Consider the following 25436-nt stretch of genomic DNA (forward strand, 5'->3'; position numbering starts at 1 on the left):
GTTTCTAGAATTAACTGGAAATTAAAATAATAAAAAGGCTTTTCTCCTTAGTAACTGTAAATGAGAGTCCAAAATCTGTTTTAGCTCTCCCTGATCAGTCTGCAAACCTCTCAGGCTCAACCAGCCACTCCTCCCCCTGGTCGAGGAGCCTTCCTAAGGAGAACGCTCCCCTTTGGGAACACAGGAGGCCCTGACCCAATGCTGCTTCACACAGCTGAGACCCTTGAAAGTCAGGGCTGTTACCCTGGTCAGGTGGCTCAGTTGGTTGGAGCGTCATCCTGGAAACCAAAAAGTTGTGGGGCCAGTTCCCAGTCAGGGCACATTCAGGAGGCAACCGACTGCTATTTCTCTCTCTCTCTAATCAATAAAAACATATCCTCGGGTGAGGATTAAAAAATAAAAAGAAAGTCAGAGTTACCTTAGAGAACTCTGGGCTCCTTGTGAAAGCAGTACTTGAGAGAGCCACAAGTTAGTGTGTCAGGTAATAAACCAAGCTAAATGGAAAGCGACACACTTATACACCGATTGGATTCTATTTAAGAACAAAGCAGAGGATGTTCAAATCTTAATTGGGTGCTGGGTTCAAATGAAGACAAACCCAACCTACCGCCATGGGGCTGGAGTCTGAATCACAGTAGGTGAGCAGCTCGTGCAGAGTCACTCCGAAAGACCAGACGTCAGAGGCGATGTAAAACTTACACTGAATTAAGCATTCTGGGGCATACCTGAAAAAGAAAGGAAACACGTGAAACTTCATTTCCTTGGAAGGATATTCCAAGAAATACCTTACAGAGTGGCTCAGAAAAATCACCTTTGATTTTTCTTAGAATTTAACATTCTAAGACGCGTAAGTACGTTTAATCACTAGAGGCTGCAGCTTTCAGCAGTACAGATTTGCTCCAAAACAACAGTAAGGTAGGTTCGCTCTCTCCATGCGGAGGAAGGGGACACACGTGACCACAGGCCCCAGACTGTATCTGCCTGCAAGCTCAGAATGAGTCAGCAGCGACCTCACTGCCCAGTCCTCTTCCGAAGTCGGTAGTTTTGATGAATGATACCCAAGTGTCTAAGCCAGAAATGGAGGCGTCTCCATATCCCATTTCCTACGTGCTTCTCAAGCCTACTCACCTCTCCTAAAGCCCCCGGCACTGTCCTAGTTCACCCCATCTCGGGCTCCAGCCAAATCAGACTCTGGCTCCAATCTTAAGTCCTCTCCATTCCACAGTGATCTTTTTAAAACAAAAGCCCTCACCCTAACATCCCACTCCGCCCTGCCCCCAAGCGGCATCCCGGCTCTGTACCTCAGCTTCTGGTGTTCATCTTAGCCCACCCCGGTGACAGACCTCTCGCCTCACGATCCAGCTCCCCCTCCCCAAAGCCGACGACAGCTGCGGTGACAGCCGCTGCTCTTGCCTCATTCTGAGACACACATGCCGCCTTCTAACCATCTTTACAAACCCCTTGGACCTTTTAAGGTTTTAAAGCCAGGACTTCCAGAAAACCAAGTCTGAAGCCCACCCTATACTTACGGTATCATGAAGTTGGCTGCCTCACGCATTAAATTTGGCCTGCTTGTCTGTGTCCTGACACATACACATTTAACATGTGAACGAGCGTTTCGTCTCAGTGGATAGGAGAGCTGTATGTTTGTGTCTCTGTGGGATTTACCTCCCAGGTGTGATTAGTTTTATGGGGGTGATAGGGTATGGAATGGACACTTAACCTCCCTCCTGGACAGTGTCCCAGGCAGATGGGGGTGGAAATCAGGGTGTGGCCTTCTAACCTCGGTACTTGGGTGATTCATGGGAAGGTGGCCACGTTTCCCCTGGATTTTGCTCTGCTCTGTCAAGGATCTCCCTGCACTTGTCTGGGCCGCCTCCGTCACCTCACCGTTTCCCCCTCCCCCGGCCTGCCCTCCAGGCTGCCTCCGCATGGATGTGCCTAACTCCGACCGCAGAGAGTCCTGAGAGCTGACACTTGCCCTCTCCTTGGAGGCTGGAGACAGGAAACTGACTGGATTTCTCTATTCCTTGGAAGATGGTGTCATACAAAACTCAGGCATTTCTCTGTGGGTTGCTTTCAGTAAAACAGCCTAAAAGCTCTTTCTTGGAGGCAAAGCTCAATCAACTCCAAATGTTCTAAGTCCTTTCTAACGTCAACACAGCGGAAACCCTATGAAACGTTGATGAAATTGAACTCTGATTTAGTTACCAAAACACAGGGCTGTCGCGGTCATCCTTGACTGTGTAGTATTCCTTGTCGGTTTCAATTGCTTTGGTTAAACCAAAGTCTCCAATTTTCACTTGGTGCTCACTCTCAACAAGGACATTTCTTGCTGCTAAGTCCCGGTGAACATACTGTCGTGAACCCAAATAGTCCATCCCCTGAGGGAGAGAGGTAAAGGCAGAGTGTATTGCTGAAGGCCAGTGCAGACCGTATTTTTTTATCTATCACTTCATAGCAAAAAAATTCTAATGAAATTACAATGTCATTTCATTTACATATCACTGTTTTTTTGTTTTGGTTTTTACTTTATGCAAAAATAGTGAGACCAACCTGATTCAAAGGAAAACACATTAAATCAGCTATACTTAACAAATCAGTTCAGTTTTTTTAGTGGAGGCTAATTGTTCATCCAAATCATGTAGAGCAAAGTAAACTTAGTACAATTATTGGAAAGTAATTACAAACCATTTACCCAGGGTTAAGTGCCTGACTTTTCAATCATTAACATGCTTTTTCATTTATTTACTTATTTTTTACCTTACAAATTTGAACGGCATATTTTAACTGCTGTTTGAGGTTAATTTTGTTCTTATTCTTTGGAAGGTATTCCTTAAGGCTTCCAGAAGGCAGAAATTCCATGATAAGCTTAATACCATTTCCTCCTGTATTTAAAAAACAAACAAACAACCCATCAGTACTGAGGTTACCAAAGGAAAGAACTATGGGAAAGTGAAAGACACAGGATCTGGAGGAAGAGGACCTGATTTCAGCAACACCTCTGAATCCCAGGCAAGTCACTCAGTCTCTTAAGTCCCACGGCCTCTGGACCCTCAGCAGTAAAGCAGTGAAGAGGGAGAGTCACACTTGGGTACCTACCCCAGAACCATTAGCATTCACTGAGAGAATACGGAGTGCTCTGCGAACACTAGAAGAGTCATAATGTTTTAAAAAAATACAAGCCACATCATATTGCTACCAATTTTAAAGTATAATACAGGAGTCCTGTGCTGCCTTTCAAATAGATAACACTTGTTAGTAAGTACTATTTGCCACCTTGATTTAGACAACTAGAAAACAAAATATCCTGGCTAGTGATGGGTCAAAACACTGGGGAGGGGTGGCTATCAGTTTCATATGGCCTATGTGTCTCAGGTGCCAATATACAGATGGGTGAAGATCAGTCCCCAGGGTGGGTGTGTGAACAGCCTGGAGAGACAACTCTGGAATCAGCCCCTGGCTGGGCAGCAGGCTGAGCTCTGCAGTTGCTGAGGGATGTCACAGTGCATAGGACTTCGAAGCCCTAGAGCTCATGCAGGCCATGAGCTAGCGCACATTCACGGTGGCCCAGATAAAGGCACGGGCACTGCCACCTCAGTACTGGCCCTTAGGACCCCAGATAGTCACTTAGTTTTTAAACCAACCCTCCTTTGCACAACATACCATCTTCTGTGCAGATGCCTTTGTACTTCACAATGTTTTCATGATACAGGTTCCTTAAGATTTCGATTTCCTTCTTCAGATCAGCTATGTGGTTACCTCCACTCTCAGGCTTCAGAGATTTGACAGCCACCTGCTCCCCTGTATTGTCCCCTTCAGGGTCATACCGGCAGAGCTCAACCTTCCCAAAGTGGCCCTGGAAGGAAAGATGCAGCTGTCTGAATAGAGAAGCCCAGCCTGGGGCAGCAGGACACAGGAAGTGAGGCAAGATGGACTCAGGAACACCCAGTGGGGAAAGGATAGCTCTTCAACAGATGGTGCTGGGAAAACTGGAAACACATGTTGAATAATAAAATTGGATCTCTATTTCACAGTACTCACAAACATTAACTTAAAATGGGTCAAAGACTTAAACATACAACCTGATACCATGAAACTCCTAGAAGAAAACATAGGGAAGAAGCATATCAATATTGGTATTGGAAATGAATTTCTGTACAAGACATCAAAAGCCCAAATTACAAAAAAAAAAAAAAAATCAACAAATAGGACATCAAACTCAATTGTTTCTTTTGCTGTGTGAAAGCTTTTAACAAAATGGAAAGGTAGCCTCCAGAATGGGAGAAACTTTTCGCAAACCATATATTGGATAAGGGTTTAATACCCAAAATATATAAAGAGGTTACACAATTAAAAAACAAAACAAAAAAACCCCTGAACAACTTGATTAAAAAATGGGCAAAAGAACTAAACAGATATTTTCCAAAGAGGACATCAAAATGGCTAACAGGAACACAGCAAGATGCTAACGTCACAGGGAGATACAAATAAAATCCAAAGTAAGCCATCACTTCACATCTGCTACAGTGGCTATCATCGGGAAATGAAACAGCAGGTGCTGGGGCGGATGTCAAGAATAGTGTTTCCTTATACACTATTGGTGAGAATGTTAATCTGTCCAGTCCTAGGGAAAACAATATGGAGGTTCCTCAAAAAAATTAAAGATAGATCTATATGATCCAGCAATTCTACTTCTGGGAGTATACCCAAAGGAGATGAGAAAAGGAGTTAAAAGATATCTGCACTCCATGTTTATTCATCATAGCCAAGATACAGAAAAAACCCAAATGTCTATCAATGGATGGATGAGTAAAAAAGATGTAACAGCATCTTTTCTTTTCCATACCAATGGAATAGAATTCAGCCATGAGAAAGGATGATATGAATGGACACTGAGCACATTATGCGAAGCAAGATAAGTCAGATTAGAGAAAAACAAGTATCGTATGACATCACTTACTGTTTAAAAAAAAACAAAACATAGTAAAACAGTAGTTACCAGGGAATAGGGACTGATGATCTTTATGGATATGAACTTGTAAGACACTAAAATAGCCACAGAGATTTAATGTACAATATATTGAACACAGATAATAATACTGTCCTGGGCAGCCATATTACTATGCATATATGTATCAAAGTAATATACACTATATACCTTAAAGTTACACAATGTTACCTGTCATATTTTTCCAATTAAAAAAAAAAAAGAGGCGGCCGTCCCCGTGCAGGCCGGGGCGAATGGCACCACCTGCCCCGCTGCAGCTGCCCCTGCTGGCTTCTACTCCCCACCCCCACGGCCGCCCCTTCTGTTGCTGAGCTGAGACCAGGAAAGTATCAGGGACCGGTGAACCAACACATCAATCCAGTTTCCATCAAAATGCAACACAAAGGAAGTGAAGGTTGTTTTGGGACATGTAGAGAATGCTGCTACTGTGGCATTCTTGGAAAGCCATGGGCCCATCCGACAGGAGAGGGGCCACGGGGTAGCCACAAAGAACACTGCATGAGGAGTCTTTAGAAGACGGGATTAGATCCCAGCTCATAAGCCTCTGATAGCGATGTTGGCCCAGTCACCACATCTCCTGAGCTGGTCTGGAGGTGCTCAGTGTATACAGTAGCAATACGCCCTCGGGATACTGTGAGGAACTAGGGACACTGTGCTCATAAAATGCCCAGCACAGCCTGGCACACCACAGAGACTCAAGACGGGACACAGTCTTGCATGCTTAACTGGAACTACAGAAAAATCTGCATAAAGATGCAAATCCAAGTACCTTCTCTGTCCTGTGAACTGTTAGGAAACTCATTTGAGGTGCGAAGGAAAGCCAGTGTTGGCATTCTGTGTAGTAAATTTATCCCTCACTTAAGCAGCCTCATAGGACAGACCTTCTGTTTCCACCATATCTGTATCTATTTCTCCATATTGCTCCCTTTCCACTCTCTGTCCCTCAGAAAGAATGTCCTGTGTGCATATACAGCCACATGTGCACGCTGTCACAAAAAGCTTCTGCACAGCAAAAGAAACAATGAACAAAATGAGAAGGCCGTACTAGTATCACAAGGAATTGTGTCACACGCACACTGTGAGTGAGACACAATTCCCTTGTGATGCTAGTGGCCCAAAGAAAATGCAATAAGATACTTTCTCTTACAAACTTTGACTCGGAATGAGAAAGAATGGAGAGCTGCTTTAAATGCACGCAGAGGTGAGGCGGTCAGCAGGGCACTAGGATGTAACTTGCCTCTCCCAAGTCACGGATCCTTTTTAAGAACCGCTTTTCAAAATGTGTGGGATCCACCTCGGTGGCTGGCTGCTTTTCTGAAACAATGTCTGGATCTAATGGAAGAAAAAAGAAAACATTAAAAAGATGTGACTGCAACCCACAGGCTCCTAGCTATCCTGTCGCCCGCTAACCGCCCTCCAGGACACTGGCTGATCTGGTTAAACAGTGCAAGGCAGTGTCTTACTCTGCTCTTCCAGCTTATTGATGTCTCTCATGATGGCTCGGAAAAAGGGCCTCTGACTGGGGTCATAGTTCATGCAGCGAGTCATAAGGTCAGCCAGCTCCTTACAAGATGGTGTCACTGGTCTGCACCGGCTTTCGTAGAATCGCTCTTTCTGTAAAGAAGAGGACTACATGGGAGAAACTAAAGGAACCAAACACAAACCTTTCAGCTCCAGGTTAGGAGGAGTAACCAATCCCTCATTTAATTTCCAACAGCTCTGCTTAAAGGTAGATTTCATAAACGTGTGTGCTAGTATTGCCTTATTCTAGGTGGGGGAGACCTCTCATACTAAAATAATCTGAAACCGGACAAGCTGCTTTCCAGTTAAGTTATGCAACCTTTCTGGAATACAAGTTGATAGTATGTATAAAAATCTCCAGATTCTTCAAACCTTCTGACTCATTAATTCCAGATATTGTATGACTCGGAAATAACTCAGATATAAGCCAAGATTTATATGTCAAGGTATTTCCTGTAGAATTAGATAGAACATTACAAATTTGAAAACAACCCAAATGCCAGATATAAAACTAGTTAAGCAAATTAGAGTCCAACAGAGCAATCAACTTACATTAAATTTGTAAAACTGTAAAACTTATCTAATCACATAGGAAAGTACTCAATATTAAATGAAAAGATACAGCATATGAACTATATCTTGCATGGTTCCAATTTTGTTTAGAAAAGATATGAACAGACTGGAAGACAATATGCCGAAGTGTTAAACAGCAGTCAGGAGTGACAGGAATATGGCGATTGCTATTTACTCTAAGTTTTATATATTTTTCAATTTTTCTTCAACTGTTTATTAATTTAAAATTCAGAAATAAATAATTGATGCCACTTAAAAAAATTAAGTGAAATTACTACACTCCAGTTTATCTGTAGCTGAATCCCAAGAGCGCCTGTTCCTCTTCTGGCCCCGAGGGGGAGGAGGTGAGAGGGCAGGCCGGCCCCAGAGCAGGAGGAGCAGGAAGAGGAGGAGGAGGAGGAGGAAGAGCAGCAGCAAGGGGACTGGAACTGAGGAGGTGAGAGCTGCCCTCACCTGTCACTCACCCTCCCTGGCTCCTGTGCTGTGGAACCTAACCAAGGGCACTTGGAGGGCGGGGGGGGGGGGGGGGGGGGGACTTCTTTTATCAAACACACACACCCTTCCTTACACCATCCCTGGATCCTGCTCAGCCCTGGGTACACAGCAGGTGCTCAGTAAATAGTGACTGACAACAAAGCGTGTGCTGTTTTATTTCCAAGGAAGTTCAAAATAAAATGACTTCCCAAAAGCCTAGGCTGAAAATCCCAAATCGATTTATAGTTTCTCGATGGATTTTAGCTTAAGTCCTCTTTCCCAAGTCCTGCACCATCTTTACCTGGCAAAAGGTTAACGGGTTACAGGTTTTCCCTCTTCAATAATCCCCCACATCCACAGCCGCCACTCTGGGTTCCTGCTGCCGCCCCTGCGCCAGCCTCGCAGCATGAGTCCTCCCCCGCGGCCCCCCCCCTCCCCCCGCCGGTCTCTCCCCAGCCTGTCCGTCCCAACCGCTGCGTCCGGACGCACTGTTCCCAAGCCGACCGCTGACCGTCTCACTCCTCACCCCAACCCTCCAATGTCCCACATGATCCCCCACCGCCCCCCCCCGCAAGTAAAACTCCTGGAATTTGGGGTTTTTTGCTATCTGATTACAGATGTCTTTCCAACCTTATCACCCGCCATAACTCTCCATGCTCTAGGCAAACGAAGCCACTCGCTGCTTCCCACATACACCTGAAATGCCACCCTCCCCCTGGATTTTGATCAGTTCCTTCCTGCGAAAGGTTATGCCTACACCTCCAAACACACAGGCATATTCCAATAACCGAATCACTGGGCTGGGATCAGTGGTCCTCTGTTGTTATTTTTACTATTTCATCTCTTTGAAGTTAAGTCTCTACTCTTTCTACATCCCAGTGGGGGACCCCAGAGGCATGTCTGAGGCCACCTGCGTCTCAGTCCCCTGCCCTGTATAATGAGGAAAATGGCACTATCCTACCTAACTTGCAGGGCTCTGACAGTGACAGTTTCAGATGTTATTACAGAAGCCTTATTATTGCTACTTTGGCCTAGGTTTCCTACCATGTCCTCAAAGGAAGGCAAGGACACAGGCTTCCTCTTTTATTGTGAGCCCCCAATTTTTATCTAGGACAATGCCTGACACAAGGAGGAACTCAACAAATATCTGTTCATTTTTGCTGATTAACAGGCACTTAAAATCTCAGACAAATAACACTCTAACAATCGACTGATCACCGACTGTGTGCCTGGCACTCTGCATGCATTGTTTAGTCACTCTCTGTAACAACCGTACTGTGTGGGCCTTAGGATACCCGTCCTGCAGACGCTGAAACGGACGCCCAGGGGGTTAAGTTACAGTTGCCCCGTTACATAACCAGCAAGACTGTGGGGGAGGTCACACCTGGGACCAGCTCTTCCCACAATGAGGCTTCCTGTTACCTCCTGAGGTGTCTGTCTGTGAGCCTCCAAGGAGCCGTCACTCAGCTCACACCTTGGGAAACAAACTCTCACCTCAATCAGTGTCTTGTCTTTCAGGGGGATCTCGCCATTGTAGCAGATTTCCCAGAGTGTGGTTCCAAAGCTCCATTTGTCAGCAGCCACACTCAGGTTCTTGGAGTCTTCGACACACTCGGGAGCAATCCACGGGATTCGTTCTATGCATTCTGCCAAAAGACAGCAGACATGTACAGATCAGTTTCTGTGGTCACCTGGGGAGTAAATCACAATCATCGCAGCGAGAACAGTGAGCTGACAAACTATTTCAAGTAGCGTTTTACAAACAAATCCTGGCCCCTCACCCCTGGCATTTTGGATGCATCAGTCTGAGTCAGCACCTCAGACATGTGTGTTTATTGCAAACTCCCCCGGGGAGTTGTGTGTAGCCAGTCCTCTGAAGCTCTGGCCTCAGGAACAGCACAGCTCTCAGGGTGGAGGCCCACACCCTGCGGGGGGAGAAGAGGGGGCCACGTGGACAAAGGCTTAGGCAAGAAAAGAAGTCAGGGGAGAAGAGGTCAACTTACACAGAGCAGACATGGGCTAGTCTCACGTGCTCTGCACAGTCACCCTGCAATGTTATGTTGATTTTATGTGGGTTTCACTTAGAAAAGAACCAGGGAAGGGAATCCTGAGGTAAAGGAGCCACACATCTCGTATACCCATGGACCTCTGCCACGTGTGTGGAAACGCCCCTCAGCCAGCACAGTGGCCCCACGGCACAGCCTCCTGGCTCCTCCGGCAGCAGGGCCGTTCCTGAGCGGGGCAATCACCGTCAGGCCCACCTTCCCTTCCTTCTCATGCCCTTCTGACACAGGCGCGTCGGGCGCTGCTCTGGGATCATGCAGCTGCCGTCACTTTCCTGCAGGCCCACCTCCCGGAATCACCTCCCGTCCTCCTCTGAATGCCCACAGCATCTCTCGTGGGATACCCAGGCTTCTCCACTTGTTCTAGAGCCTTCTGTGTCCACACCTCAGGCCCTTGCTGAGGGCAGGCCCCCTGCAGACAGACTGCCGGGGGATGGTTAGATGATAAGTACCCCTTCCCCTTCTAAGGAGTGAATGATTAGGGTTTTACTTGTAAGCCTTGTTTTTTCATTCTGGTTCCCTTCCAAACTTACCCTCGTGTTTAAATTACTGAGCAAAACTCTAAGAGCCAGGCCCTATGCTCCATGCTGGAGGCTACTGGCCACCACCAGCCAGCAGCACGCCGGTGGGGCAGCATGCGGTATGCCACATACAGCCTAAGAGGCTGAACAGTGCTGGTTTCAGTGCTTCACTCCCTGGTCTCTTTCCTTCGGAGCCCACAACTCAGGACAACCTCATTCAGAGAGAAAATGCAAGGCCACAGCAGTCGCTCAGGTGCCCGGATGAACTGCTAACTCCACTGGTTTCACCAGAAACAAGGGAGGACCCGGGAGGCCCAACTCCTCCTGTCGCACCTCCCACCTCTGGGCCCTGTGTGCTAACCCTCCTCCTTGATCACAGCTCCTTAACTGCAAGGACCAGGTGTACCTTGAGTGAGTCACCTGTTTCTCCTGCACAGTCGGCTCCTTAAAGGAAGCAGCGACCAACCCTCCTTATACTCCACGTCTTCCCCAGCTCCCTGGGCACACCCATTCGCTGAAGTGTGCTTTCGAAAAGGAGACAGACCCCCAGGCCCCTGCTCCTGCTGGCCTGACCCTGCCTCGGGGTGGGGGTGGGGGGAGAGGGGAGAAGGGCGGCGGCAGGGATGAGGGGACCCACCTTGCCTGGACAGCACAGTGATGGGGATGCCAGGGTCACTGAGCTTGATGAACGGGCCGCACTCGCTGTCGATGCCCTCGCGGGCCAGGAGGAGGTTTTTCGTGCACACGTTTCCGTGGACCAGGTCTTTGTCCTCCTGCAGAGCGGAAAGGGTGATCTCAACCATGCTGCCCCCAGGGCTGCCTGCCTCCCGTCCTTCCCACGCTCCCTCCATTTCCAACCCGGGCCCCTCAAATCGATCTCTCCATGTTCCCCAGTGACAGCGAGGCCTGGGCAGCCTGGCTTTCCCACCGACTGTGTGGCTTGAGTACATTACATAATGTCCCCCATCGATGAAACAGGGACAGCAGTGCAGCATGCCTCACACGGCTTTTGTCAGAGGTAAATGGATTAGAACCTGTGGAGCACTTAAACAGCTGAACCGTGGTAAGCACTCAATAAATGTGAGCTGATGCTGGTAGTTCGTTCGTTCGTTCATTCATTCAACAAGTGTTGCACCGCTGCTTCTCTTACCATGCACTGCAACGGAGAGGTCAGGCCTCTGACATGACAAGAGTTCCCTCTAAAGATTCACACGTTTGGAGCTCATGGAGCAGCCCGAAGTGACCATTTTCATTAAACACCAGGCGCCTCTGTGTTTAACCACAGAGCCTGGGCCACTCCAGCTGCTCAGCTCCGCTCCGCTCGCGCCTCCTTCCTACCATCCCCTACTAGCACATTCTGGTTCCTGGTGGACCATCATGGACGTCGCATCAGAACACACTTACCAGGTAACTCAGGGCACTGGCCAGCTGTTTGGCAACTTTGAATTTCCATGGTGTGGTGAGGACTTCACTCTTCCGGTGCATGAAGAGATCCAGGGGCCCTCCCTCCACAAACTCTTCCACCATGATATCTACAGGCATAAAAAATAGCCACATCTGGAACCTGCTGTCTGTCTTGGACAGTCCTTTCCCTCATTCCCCTATGAGAACTCCCTTTAGTGGCTGGTACTCGGCTTGGGAGGATGCAGACATCCTCAGGAGGGGCAGACGGCAGGGAGACCCAGAACTGGACAGGCGTGGATTCGACTCCCACCCAGAGCTTCTTACGCATCGACTCACAGGGGAACAAACTCAGTTTACTCACTTAACCTCCCAGGGCCCAGAGCTGGCAAGAAGTACACGTTCAAGATATGAATGAAAAACAAATGGGGATTCAGTTTCATGTCCACTATTAATGCAACAAGGGACCTGCTCAGTACCTCAAATGCCTCGATTGCAAAAAGGCAGGCAAGAAGCCCAGACAATAAAAAGAGGGTATCAGCCCCCAACCGTCCTCACAGCACCCGTGTGCCCCAGCTGGGCCATTCCCCTTCCAGAGGAGCACTTACTCTCCACGTCTCGGACACAGACGCCATAGAGGTACACGATGTGTTTGTGGGAGACCTGTCTCATCATGCTGGCTGCCTCGAAGAAGGCCTGTGGGAGAAAAGGACAAAGGAATGTCAAGGGTCAGCCTTCATTGGTCTGACCACAAAGGGGCTCTGCTGACAGGAAAAGCCGATGGATCCCAGGAAAGTTCACGACTATCATCACCCGGGGCCTGCGAAACTGCTCCCCTGGCCTTAACTGCCCAAAGGCATTGCCGCCCTCTACCCTGACGCCAATCTGGCTGGGAGGTAAATCTAATAGGACACAGAGCCAGGCCAGTGGGATAGGCTAGTTAACAAGTTCCCCCACTGGCTGTTCATGCCCACCCCTTACTTGCTCTTCCTTTAAACTCCGGGAAAACAATGTTTGGCACTGTGTTAGAATACAAGGGAAACCAAGGCAGCAGACCCCGGTCAAGACTTGGCTTCATCACTGTCTAACAGTCTGTGGGATTCTGGGCAAGTTTTTACTTCTCTGGGCTTTAATTTTCCAGAGTGTGAAGTGATAGCCCTGACTACACCAGGGACTTTGAGACCACTCAGCTAGAGTTCTGAGGCCACAAGGACCAGTAGGTGGAAACTGGGGGAGAGTGGGAGGGGCTGCTCAGTCCTCTTCATCTTCAATCTCCCTCACTGTTTTACATACCAGTTCACTTAAGATTACATCTGAAAGAACGAATTACATAAAAGATAAGTTTGAAAACCATAAATGAGGTTAAAATAAGGGCAAACTGTGCTTCACTGGTTCCAGAAATGGGAGTGGGGAGAGATGGGGTTATGAGGAAGACACTTGCCAGAGAAATGTCTCTGTGGCTGGGGTCTAAGACTTTCAGGATCACTTTTATTTTCTTCTCTTCAGAAGTTCCTTCGTCATCCTTGTAATCCACCAGGGTCCCAGAGTAGATGTGTGTCCGCGTGCCTCTCCCAAGGTGCTCTCCCTGAGAAGGAAGCGGAGGTCAGGGGGACCGCTCGCTGGGGTTACCATGGTGCCCGAATCTGGGACTGGGACCGGGACCGTCACAGGAACACACAATGCCCGGAAGGGGTGGGGCAAAGGCTAAGGGGCTCCAACAGCTCACGGCCTCTCCAGTACCTTGTTCTGGTCAGGGCTCCAGAGGAAACAAAGAGCTACTTGGCCGAACGTACCTGTGGCCCTTCCTGGGCCCCAGGCAACAGCTCCCATATTCCCAAACGTTCCTTCCTTTCTACTTCTAGAAACGGCCTGTGGCCAAAATGTAATCCTGACCCATCGCAAAATTTCCAATAGTGCTGCAATAGCCAGGGACATCAGCCCCACCCTCGGCCTCCAGGGCAGACTTAGAGAGGACTCCACTGGAGGCTCTGCTCGCAGGCTGGGTGCAGACACAGGGGGATTCTTAGTCCTGGCTCTACCGCTTGCTGGCCATTTAACTTAGTAACTTCTTTTACCAGACTCAATGTCTGCCTACTTTCTGTAAACGGGGATAATAATGGTACCTGCCTCACAAGGTTGTTGAAAGAATCAAAAGAACAAATACATATAAAAGCTCCAGGTATAGACCCTGATACATGGTGGGTACAAGCCAATCTGTTGGGCTGGTATGTTTTGTTTGCCCCCAGACCAGGCTCTCATGAGTTCTCACATGTGAACTGTTCATCTTCCATCTGTATATCCAGTGCATTTGTGCACGTACTCATGCTTTAAAATTAGTGATGCAACAGACACCCTCGTTTGCCCTAGCAACCCCACAGAGACGGTGCTGTGAAGGAAAGGGCTCAGGCTGGAGGGACAGGCCCCCAGCGTCCTCATGTATGGGAATGGATAATACCACCAAATGAGTGGTATGGGGGCTAAAAGAGATCATCTGCACAAAGCCCTTAGACACAACCATCTGTGTCTGAGGACTATCCCAGTTTAAACTTGAATAATCCTGATCTAAGCAGTCTTAATATTTGGAAATCAATGTGTGATTCATAAAACTTAGGCACTGTCGAGTTATCGTCATTAACCCCACAGAGCTTGTAAATTGAAGTTCTATTATTCTAGGACCCCCTATAAACGCAGAAAATGGATGAAAGCTGACTCCTAGCCTGATTCCTGACCCCCACAGGAATGTGTACTACCATTAATCGGGTATATTAATTTGCACAAATGCCACCATTAGTCATCTGTCATTGCAGAATGGCGATACAGCTGCCCTATCTCCTGTACCCTGGCAAGGGCTTATGACTATTCATTAAACTGCATCTGTCATGAAGCGATTCATCAACGTTATGGGAAGTTGTGTTCCCAGAACATCCCGTAAAAGCCATATGCTTTCAGAGTAATTACTCTCCCCCAGAAGGGCTACTTATTCCGGTGGCCAACTCACGGCACCAGGCTGTCAGGGTGCTGCGGCAGCCTGCAGAGGCCCTGCATGTCTCACGTCAGCCTCCTTCCTTCCATGCTGCCCCTCGGCTTTTGCCTGGAACTTGCTCTTCATCCTCTGGGGCTCTGCTTTGACACCACTTCCCCCAGGAAGCTGTCTCTGTCCTCCTAAGGTTAGGTGGGATGATCGTCTCTGAAGAGTCCCACCTTCTGCTCTGCTTCCTTACTTAGGACTGTCTCTTGACAATGTAATTATCTGCTCAAGATGGACAAGGTCTGCCTCCTCCTCAGTCTGGGAGGCTGCCAGGGTGCAGTCGTGCCTGGCACACGGCAATGCTCCCTCACGGCTGGCTAAAGGATTGAGGCAAGGGCGGTGGTGGTTATCTGCCCAGCAGCTCAGGGGAAGGAAAGAAGGAAGGTCCCAAGTATATGTCAAGTCCTAGATAGAAAAGAGGCTGGGCTACTGCTGCTCTGGTCATTGTAATCTCTAGACACAGCTCTGACACCAAGGAGGGACAATAAAGACTGGCCTTCAGTAAAGACCTTAAGTAATGAAGGTGAAACAGTTAGTTGTAGCTGTGGACTCCCACTCCCTCAAACCTTACCCAACAATTTCAGGAATTAAGTTAGGCAACTAACACACCAACTACATGTCCATCACCTTCCACAGCCTCCCTCATGGCAGTGAGCCCATGATGTGCCCCCACTCCCAACACCTGCGCGGTGTCGGGGCCTCCTGCAGGTGGTGAAGGGCCCTGTGCATAATCTTTCTTTCCAAGGCTGCTGGATGCTGTCCCTTTAGCCTCCCTTGGTGTGTGGTTCTACATAAGGGGGCCGGAGAACAGAAAGTGGGATCCCCGGGCCGCACACCCCTACCCAAGGCCTCAGGGCAGCTAAGAGGGAAATTGAGCCCACCTAAGGCTGCAGACTCTGGGCTAAAGGCCTTCCAAGGCGGGGCACTGCTCTGAGATCTGTTCCTCCAGTTAGTTATTTTCCTTCAGGCCTCACATTTGTGTCACCTGCTCCCTCACTGTGTCCTGTGTTCCCCAGCTTTGCTCCTTCAGGAAGTCCATACTAGCCTTGAGAAGTACTTTGTCACAAAGCATGTCATGGGGCAACAATGTCCCTGACCCCTAGACTACTCCACAAAGATCGACTAATCCACTTCCTCCAAGAGAAAGCCTCTCTGGAAAGCATCAACAAGGCAGTGTTCTGGTTAACAGCTTTAACTCTGAAAGTCTCTGCGTTCCTCTTCCACTAGCATTTGACCAAACCCTAACTTTAAACCTCCCAAGCCCCCAGGCTGCTCCGCTGGACGGAAGCAGGACCAAGGCTGGAACCAGGGACCGCAGCAGTGACTCACTTGCATAATGTCTTTCTTGAGGATCCGATCGAAACTCAGCTGACTCATAGTGTAAACAGGCTGCCATTCTTGGGCTTTCTTAGTAGCCACGAGCAGATTGGAGATTTCTGTGGAAGAGAGTGAGTAAGTCTGAGCGGAGTAGTAAAGGCCCAGGAATCCCGTCAACGAATGTCTGCCGAGCCAGAAATCCCGTCGGCAATGTCTTGCTGCACACACATTTGCGCCCAGCTGCTTTAGTCATTCAATAAATATTTACTGAATTGCATTCCTGCCCTTCAGGAGCTCACAGGCTAATAATAGAGCCAAACCAAACAGGTAACAAACCAATAAAATGAAAGCGACAACTTGTGCAGCTACTTGGAGGGCAGGCACAGGTGCTGTGGGCAGACACAGCAGGACCTGTCCCAGGAGGCGGCATGAAAGTTTCCCCAAGGATGTCCTGCTCTACCTCCAGTCTGGTACGCAGGCACTCAGTAAGTATATTTGTTTAATGAGAGAATGACTAATTGGGGTGTGTGCTGAAGGATGAGAGCTGAGGAGGATCAAAGAGGTGCTATGTTGGGCCTAAGGAGCAACAGGGACAAGAAGGGTGAAAAACACTGGTTTTGTGCAGAAGAGCAGGACAGGTGGCCCAGAGAGAAGGTTGTACCTGAGCCTCTCTGGGCTCCCCCACTGCCTGACACCAAGGGGCACTTACCAAATACTTGCTGCCTGTATGGATTATAAGCAGACCACCCTCCAAATTCTACTGAAGAACAAACCGAACACATTATGAAATCTGTGGGCCCGGTCAGCACAGGTGACTAACTGGGAACTTACAGTCCATGAAGCTGCCTTCCCACCTCGGGGTCACTGTAAGCTGCAGGCTGGGGGGAGGGGCGCCCTCCAGAATCAGACTAGCAGTGAGTGTTCTGGGGACTTCTTGAAGTTTTTGCATTTTCATCAACGAGCTGCTGAGAACCAGGCCAAGTGACTCGAACATGGTCTCTCAAATCTTTACTACCCTGCAAGGCAGGGTTTGCTTTCCCTTGTTTTAGCTTTTCCTCTCTAACTTAACATCTTCTGATTGCCTTCTCTGCACCAGCCATGGTCCTAAGAGCTTTAGCGCATTCACTCTTTGGTCCTTGTAACAATTCTATGAGGTATATAGTATTCTTACCCACCCATTTCACACATCAGAAAACAGATTCTAAACGATGAAGCCCTTTGCCCACGGCCAGGCAGCTGGTAAGCCCGAGGCCTGGGATTCACCCTGAGGTCAGGCGTGGATCCCGTCTCCTAGCTTCTCCCACAGCACCCCTGGCCCTACGGGGGGTGCAGATCTGCAGGCTGGAAACTGGGTTCAGGTACAGGACTCCCTTGTTATCATTCCTGTGTCTGCTCTCCTCTCGTTATCTGATTCCACCCTGTTACCTGGCTAAAATTCATTTCAAACAGGGAACTCAGGGCGCCATGATGGAGAAAAGACATAGCAGAAGGGCCAGCTAAATGGTGGCCCCAGGAAGGGTTGGGGCAGAGCTGTCTAGGAAATTAGAGGGGAGGAAGAGACCAGGGGCCGGCAATGAGCTGACGATTTGTATGGCTGCTTCAGGGAACATGGCCCTCGGGTCAACGTGAGCAGGGGAAGCCATTTAACCTCCATGAAGCGGTTTTCTCACTCAGCTGTGCCCTTTGCTGTGAGGGATAAATGAGACATGGCATGTGCGGGGCTTACTTCAGTGCCTGATGTGTAGTGAATGCTCCAAAACTAGCAGCCATAGTGACTACAACCACTTTCACATCTGACCAGCATTGTCCTGGTTGTACCAGTGGTTCCTCGAGCCCTGGCAACATTTACCAAAGTCCTCAGTGTCAGAGCTGAAGGACGCAGAAATCAAGCACCAAGCCCGGCTCCACAGAGGATGGGAGAGGATCAGGAATGAAAGGGCTGGTGAGTCCTCTGGGCCCAGCTCCTCCTCAGCACGGCCTCCCTCAGACTTGGAGGGGCGGCAGGACTGGATAACACATAAGAACTGGTGGACTTAGCTGTCACATCCAGTCTGAGTGGCTGCCTGCTTTTTATTTATTCTGCAAGGAGTTTCTCAACGTGTTTTCAAGTGGGAAACCCAGGTTGGGGTCTGGCCATCAGAACCTTGTGGTTAGAAGGGCAGAAACACTAAGGAACTCCAAGTGACATTCTCTTTAATTTTCATGATTTCACCACTTCTCTAATTTTGGCAGAGGAAGGTAAGAGGGATCCTGACGGCTACATGAGGAAGCCTCCCACATAGGGCTTATTTTTATTCTCCCCAAGTCTAGTTCTTCCCTTCCCTCCCCAGAAGCCACCTGCCCCCACATCCCCGAGTAAAGAGAACTGGCCCTTGCCCCAGAGTCTCGGGCTGATGGCTGCACCTGCACCTTTGCAAAGACTGACACAGGGGGAAGATCATGGGACTGGGAGTCAGAGGCGTGACTGCAAACCCCTCCTCCTCCTCTAAATACCTAGGTGATCCTGGACAAGCATAATCAGAATAACAACATACTCTGAGTTATTCTGAGGATTAAATGACATAAAACATGAAACACCCTCCAACACTGGCAAATCGCAAGCATTACTCAGATGATGGGAGCCACTACCATTTCACCATCATTATCATCTACTGCTACTATTCCTGTACCTACTACTGATACTACTAGATGTGTGGCCTTCAACAAGTCACTGAATATCTGGGAGCCTCAACTTCTTCATCTTTATAATGGCTACAAAGAACTATGATGTAGAGGAAAGAAATGCAAATACACACTTATACTGCTTGGGACTAGTAAGTACCCACCAATACAGTCACTACTGCTGTCACTATTCACATGACAGACACTACTGAATGATGATTCTATGATGCATGCTGTGCTTCTCATGCATCACAGAGGGCTGAGTGGGACCCAGCTCCTGTCTTACGAATTCAAAGTCAAGTGGAAGAGACAGACACGAAACAGAGTGAATGCATGATGCCTGGAGCCTCAGCAGAAAGCCATGACAGTGGGGTTCAGCTCCATTCCTGTGCTGCTCCCTCCACAGCTACTGGCTCCCAGGGCTGGGGCAGGAGGGGTGGTGTCTACACCAAAGACTCCCCCGCCCCACTGATGCCTGCAAAGAATCATGTCCCAGACTCCCACCTGTCACCACCTCTCTCTTCCTGTGGCTGTTCTCCATGTCCTCAATCTCACCCAGAGACCACTAATTCCTAGGAAAATAAACACTACTTCTAATATCTGGAAGGTGAGATTATGCAAAGAAATACGGTCACTGGGCTTTAAGGGATTAACTCACTGAGAAGTCTCACAGCCAAGTGACAGATAAGTTTTTACCTTTACGGAGCATCTTCAAACACAAAACCAAAGGCTGCAGTTATTCTGTGAGGCTGGCAGGAAACCTTATCTGATCAACAAGAACATAAGTCCTTCCTCTTTCATCAAATTCAGTGACGGTCCCTTGCTGAGACCAAAAGGTGATTCAAACATCAAGAACCCAGGCCCTTTCTGTTCTGGTGTTGCTTCCTCTGCCTCGCCCTGAAGTAAAGACTCACAGAGGCCATTTACTTGAAAGAACAAGGGATGTCTCAGATAGACTCTTCAGAGTACCTTTGGCCACTCTTACTGGGGCCGCAGGAACAACTGAACTGCCCTTTCTCTGATGCCTGGCCCCGGCTAAGGTTTCTCCCACACATGGTGGGAGAACGTGAAAAAACAGATACTCTACACACTTCCAGCCAAGATGGAGGCGTACAGAGACATGCTTCACCTCCTCGGACAACCATAAGGAGGATCACAACTAAACTCAAAACAAAAAGCAACCAGAACTGCCAGAAGATAGAACTGTATAGAAGTCTAACAATTAATGATTTAAAGAAGAAATATTCACCCAGATGGGTAGGAGGGGCAGAGCTGGGGAGCCAGGAGGAGAGGACGTGGTATGGTGGTGGCAAGGCAGCGGCTGCCGGTGGCACGGGCAGTCTGACATTTACATGTGACAGATAAACACCGGAAAAAACACCTAGAGAGCAAAGGATCCCAGCCCCAGGTCAGAGCGCGCAGCCCAGGGTTCCAGCATAGGGAAAATAAAGCCTCATAACTTCTGGCTATAAAAACCAGTGGGGGCTGGGGTAGTGGAAAAAACTGCCGATCTCTCAGGAGAGTCCATTTAAAGGGGCCCCACAATCCTAGACTATGCGCAAACCCACCCACTCTGGGAACCACAACCAGGGCTGCAGCTGGAGGGACATCAGTTTCATACAGGAAGTGGGTAAAGTGTCTGGAAACAGGGTGGGTGCCAAGCAAGTGGCACTGTTCCCTCTCTAACCCCTCCCCACACACAGCAACACAAAGTAGTGAAGCAGGTTGCCCTGCCCTGGTGAATACCTAAGGCCACTTACAACGTCACAGGTGCACCAAGACAGGGAGTCAAAGCAGCTCTACCTAATACACAGAAACAAACACAGGGAGACTGCCATGAAGAGACAGAGAAACATGGCCCAAATGAAAGGGCAGATTGAAACTCCAGAAAAAGAACTCAATGAAACAGAGAGAGCCAAACTGTCAGATGTAGAACTCAAAACACTGGTGATCAGGGTGCTCAGAGAACTTACTGAACATGGCAAAATCATAAGGGAAAAAGTGAAGGCTATGCAAAGTGAAATAAAGAAAAGTCCACAGGGAACCAACAGTGGAGGGAAGGAAACCAGGATTCAAATCAACAATTTGGAACGTAAGAAAGAAATAAACTGTCAACAAGAACAGACTGAAGTAACAAGAATTCAAAAAAATGAGGAGAACATAAGATGACTCTGGGGCATCTCCAAAAGTGCCAACATCCATATCATAGGGGTGCCAAAAGGAGAAGAGGAAGAGGAAGAAATTGAAAACTTCTTTAGTATAGGAAATAGTATAGGAAATGGAGAAGTCAAAGAACTTGTATGCAGGACCCACGGACATGAACTAATGCGGGGGGGGGGCGGTTGCTAGAGAAAAGAGGGATACCAGGTAGAGGGGGGCAAAGGGAAAAAAAATTGGGATGATTGTAATAGAATAATCAATAAAATATACTTTAAAAAAAAGAACTAGTTCTGTGATCACATCTGGAAAGAATGGTTACCGTATCATATTTTTTTTGTACACTAAAAATAATATTTTTGGAAAGGTAATATTTATGTAATAAAATTGTCAGAGTGAAAAAGAAAAAACAATACTTGAGGGATCTGGCATTCAGGGTGGACCTGGCATGCACACCCCTCTTTGACCTTGACCTCCAATACTTCTCTAGGTCTCAGTTTTCCCGTATATGAAATAGGGCGCTTAACTGGCTGACCTCTGAGTGTCCTTCCAGTGCTCACATTCTAAGAGGTGATGAAACCACTTGCAGTGCATTGGTGACAGATTTATAGGGCTTAAAATAGAGCAACTGACATTCTCACTCTCCTATATACCTTACTCCCCGATTCGCCATGGTTCCCCACTCCGTACAGGGTAAGGCTCAGCTCCTTGGTGTGGCATTCAAGGCCACCCGGAATCCTAAGTGTCTCCCCTCTGTCTCGCATCCCCAACCTTTCCAATTTCACCAGACAAATCTGCCCTCCAGAGCCTTCCCACAAGCCCTGCCCTTGCCTGCCGCTTTGCCCCTGCACATGCTATGGCTGGAAATGCCCTTCTCTTAACTGGCAAGCCCCTGCTCACTGTCCGACACCTGGCCTAAGACCTGCTTCCTCCATGCAGCCTTCCATTGTCTGGGGCTCAGGGATTTTCACCATTGCTTCTTTGTAAAGCCCAGGGTCTGATACACATGTGTATTAAAATGTCCATTCCACCCACAGTGGCTTCATTTCCCTACAACATTTGCTGTACTAGACACAAACCTTTGGAGAACCAGGGACTAGGTGTTAGGCATTTCTGAGTCTTTGCATCTAACAGAGTTCTTGGCCCACAGAAGATGTGTCAGGAACGTTTCTCAGATAAATAAACCACTGACAGGGGAACCCCAGGACGTTTTATCTTAATAAAGAACAAAGTTTCTGTTTGTAAGTCCTACGCATGCCTCTTTCTGCAGCCTATTAGGGATGTTGAGAAAAGGTGTATGTTTTTTCTATAGAAAATGCAGACAGTTGAGGAATGGGATTTGAGTGGAGGATAGACGTGCAACAAAACTCAATGAAAAACATCTAGATACTCTGGGGAGGGGCCAATCTCTTCAAAGCAGCCAGCCTCTGTTGGTTGGCCTGGCTCTTAGAGCATCACTGAAGGGCGAGGGCAGCGCTGAGGGGCAGGGTACCAACCTCGGGGCTTGGGCTGGCAGCAGCGCTTCAGCACGAAGCTGATGTTGTCCGTGCGCAGGATCTGCTTCTTGAGGTGGCTCATGAGCTCCCCCAGGCTGGGGAAGCTGCGGTCTGAGCCGTGCAGGCTGTAGCGACCCTTCTGCACCTCAATCTGAAAATTCTTGAACTGTTTCTGGCCACCCAGCACCTGCCATTTAGGAAAATGAGCAGAAGTGATGTTTTCAAAGGGGTCAGGCAAAGGTACCATGGGGAAGAGAGGAAGCTGGGGGAAGGGTATACAGAAGGTTAGTGCTAATCTCAGTAACATTTCTGTAAGTTTAAAAGTATTCAAAATTAAAAGGTTATCATAAACAAGTACACAAAATAATAAATATATAACTAATAAAAGGAGTGCAGGAGAAGGCATTGGTAAGAGGAAATTGACAGGAGGGAGATGGCAAAACAGCAGTGACTTCCACGCCAGTATCACTTCGTTTTGGACCTGCAGAATGAAATTCATGAAAAAGCCAACCTCTCAAGACTGCTAAGATCATACGGCATGATGCACATAACTCTTAGTAAGCACTTTATAAAGGTTAACAAAGAGCATGCGTGAAATAATACTTACTATAACAAAATTTATCCAGAAACTGACTCCTTCAAGGCTACACGCCTATCTGAAGAAAACCCCCCAGGAGGTAGCAGCCAGCTGGCTGGTCCAGGTTCAGGGTTCCATGGTGCCACAGAGAGGAAGTCTAAGTAAAGACTTCCTTCATGGGCACTTTGGTACAAAGGAAACTATTTTAGTGGTTAAGAATGAAAGCCAGAAAGTTCTACTTATGCTGTAAATTAGGAAAAGGTATTTAAAACCTCAGCGCCTCAGCCTCTATGATGGAGATAATATCACATATCTCATAGGCTAGTATAAGGCTTAAGCAAGAACACCTCGGTGAAGTGCCTAGCACAATGTCTGCTGAGCTGAAACAAACAGTAGAAGTAACCATATCTGTGATCCCTGTTTTCCCCAGATAAGGTGACACCAGGCACACCACGTCACTGAATCGCTGATATTCTTGGTACAGGTCAACTCTGCCTCAGAAGGAGGCTGGGCTGTCTCACGCACCCATCCAGGTTAAAAATATTAAGCTTCCTCCAAAGACTAATGAATACAGAAGACAAACATCTTGCAAGACAACACACTTGACAAGTTGTGAGCCCCTGCACCAGAATGGCCGGGGGCCTAGCAGTGAAGGAGCAGCCCCAGGCAGGGAGAGGCCCCTAGAGACATCGCCCGGCCCTGGGCGCCTTGGGCGGTTTCCTCTTCCCGCTCCGGTCCCATCCCTATAGGGGTTCTCTGGTACTTTTCCTTTCTGTGTCTGAGGTTTTCAATATGCTAATGTGCTGACTTCTGTAAAATGCATTGTCTTTTAAAATATTCCATTTCCTGTATTTTAAAAAAATTACATGAATAACAAAGGTCTATGTGGTCTAGTGAGGTAAAGTCAACCATTCTGGCTTCTATCTTAGCCATCAGGGTTTCTCTCACATCATTCCAGGCTTCCAGCTACACCTTAGTCACTGACATCTCCGCTTGGCAAAAGGTGGGGCAGAAATTTGTCTGTTAAAATGTCTGACGCTACCATCTGGGGAAAGCTGGGTTAGGCCTACTGCCGAGGTGGCCTGCTCGGCACTGATTTTGCACCAGCGAACGTCACAAATGCACACGATTCGGGGTCTCTGCTGATCCTGGCACTGAGTATAAAATAAACCACTCTAAATAATTACACTAAACTTCATGAGTGCTGGTGTTGGCTTTCTGGTCATGTTCCACCTTCCAGAGCCACAGTGGACCCCTGCCATGGGTCCCTTGATGGAAGACTGGGACATGAAGAGGAAAGGTTATAGGGTCTGGCTGCTTGGGAGCCGTCTCCTGGTAGAGAACAGGTTGTTCCCTGTCAGAACTGCCAAGGATTTTCTCAGAAACCCAGACATTTCTACCTCCGTCCCCCAAGAGTGGTCCCTCTCCACAACAGCTCCTGGACCAGGATGCACTGCACACCCTGCGGCCAAATAGCTTGACCCAAGCCAGTGTTGTGACTAACCTCAGGTTTTTCAAAGCAGGTGACCGTCATGAGGATGTTGTCAAAGTCAGTGCAGCTCCATCGCAGAACATACATCCCCTCCTCACTTCCCTCTTGCCGTAATTTATTGATGGCATATTCTGTGCTACAGGATGAGAGAGGCAAAAGGAGAAAGAGGTCACCAAACAAGAGCACTCTGAATCCCATGGTACAACCACTTCCCTGAGCTGCTTCAAGTCTTATGGCCCTACCTATCCGGGGTCCTAAAGTCCTCCCAGTTAGGATACATGAAGCAAGCAGAGATACTGAGGGGCCTTGAAACAGACCGAGTCTCCAAGGTCTAGAGGAGGACTTTGCCTGCTGCCCATGGCCCTGAGCCCTGTTCACCCCCAATTTCCCTATACATGCCGTCTCCAGCACTAACCAAAAGAGCGCCCCCAAGGCTGGTGATGCGGAGCTGCCCATGATGCAGTGGCGGGGGTCCCACCCCACTCCCCCGCCCCAGGCAGCACCACTAGAACACGAGCCTCAGGAAGGCACAACTTTGGGATTATTCTGCTCATCGCTGTATCCCCAGTAACCAGAGCACCCCTGGGCTTACAGCAGCTTCTCAATAAATGACTGAATAATTTAATCAAGAAATCAGGGAAGATTAGAAAGATGTTAAAGGGAACATGCCTGTCTTGCACATCTTAGTATGCCCAGGACTGGTCAGAGCTGACACCCAGAGGGCAGTGAACAGCTGCCAAATAAACACACATATGAAGTTACCACACTAGCGAGTGGTGTTTATTAAGGATGGATGCAAGAGTGATGATGTGCTCCATCTGTGTCAGAAAGGCACAGACCCCTTGCTCTGTGGTCTGGGACACCTTCGTGCCTTTGTACATGCTGATCCCTCACATGAGAGGCCCTTTTTCCTCATTAAGACCTGGCAAATCACTGTTGATTCTTCAAAGTTTAATCTGATTTGAATGTTCCCTAGTTTGAGAAGGCTTCTTAGGCAATGAGGTTCAGTCCTTCCACAGAATATGAAACATTCATTCAGTCAAATACTAAATGCCTACAATGTGCCAGGCCCTGCTATGGGTACTGAGGAAAAGCAGCAAGCAAAGTAGACAGTGCCCCTGGCTGTATAGAGCTCGTATTCTAG

The 25436-nt window shown here is 48.2% G+C and overlaps 1 protein-coding gene across 2 annotated transcripts in view; it reads right to left on the reverse strand.

Moving 5' to 3' along the window:
• The window catches only part of JAK1 (Janus kinase 1), a 115883-nt gene that overhangs the window by 2604 nt on the left and 87843 nt on the right, over positions 1-25436 (reverse strand). For both annotated transcript variants that reach the window (XM_054574185.1, XM_054574184.1), the window contains 14 exons: positions 24305-24428; positions 22224-22410; positions 15922-16028; positions 13006-13149; positions 12173-12260; positions 11568-11695; positions 10801-10936; positions 9074-9225; positions 6475-6625; positions 6249-6343; positions 3667-3859; positions 2764-2888; positions 2212-2384; positions 608-725 (listed from right to left, as the gene is read on the reverse strand). In XM_054574185.1, coding sequence (XP_054430160.1) covers positions 608-725; positions 2212-2384; positions 2764-2888; positions 3667-3859; positions 6249-6343; positions 6475-6625; positions 9074-9225; positions 10801-10936; positions 11568-11695; positions 12173-12260; positions 13006-13149; positions 15922-16028; positions 22224-22410; positions 24305-24428 — 1921 coding nt within the window. The remainder of the gene's footprint in view (positions 1-607; positions 726-2211; positions 2385-2763; positions 2889-3666; positions 3860-6248; positions 6344-6474; positions 6626-9073; positions 9226-10800; positions 10937-11567; positions 11696-12172; positions 12261-13005; positions 13150-15921; positions 16029-22223; positions 22411-24304; positions 24429-25436) is intronic.

The sequence above is a fragment of the Pteronotus mesoamericanus genome, unplaced genomic scaffold (genome assembly GCF_021234165.1).
Source record: "Pteronotus mesoamericanus isolate MK-2021 breed Mesoamerican mustached bat unplaced genomic scaffold, CSHL_Meso_final contig_105, whole genome shotgun sequence".
Taxonomy (NCBI): Eukaryota; Metazoa; Chordata; class Mammalia; order Chiroptera; family Mormoopidae; genus Pteronotus; species Pteronotus mesoamericanus.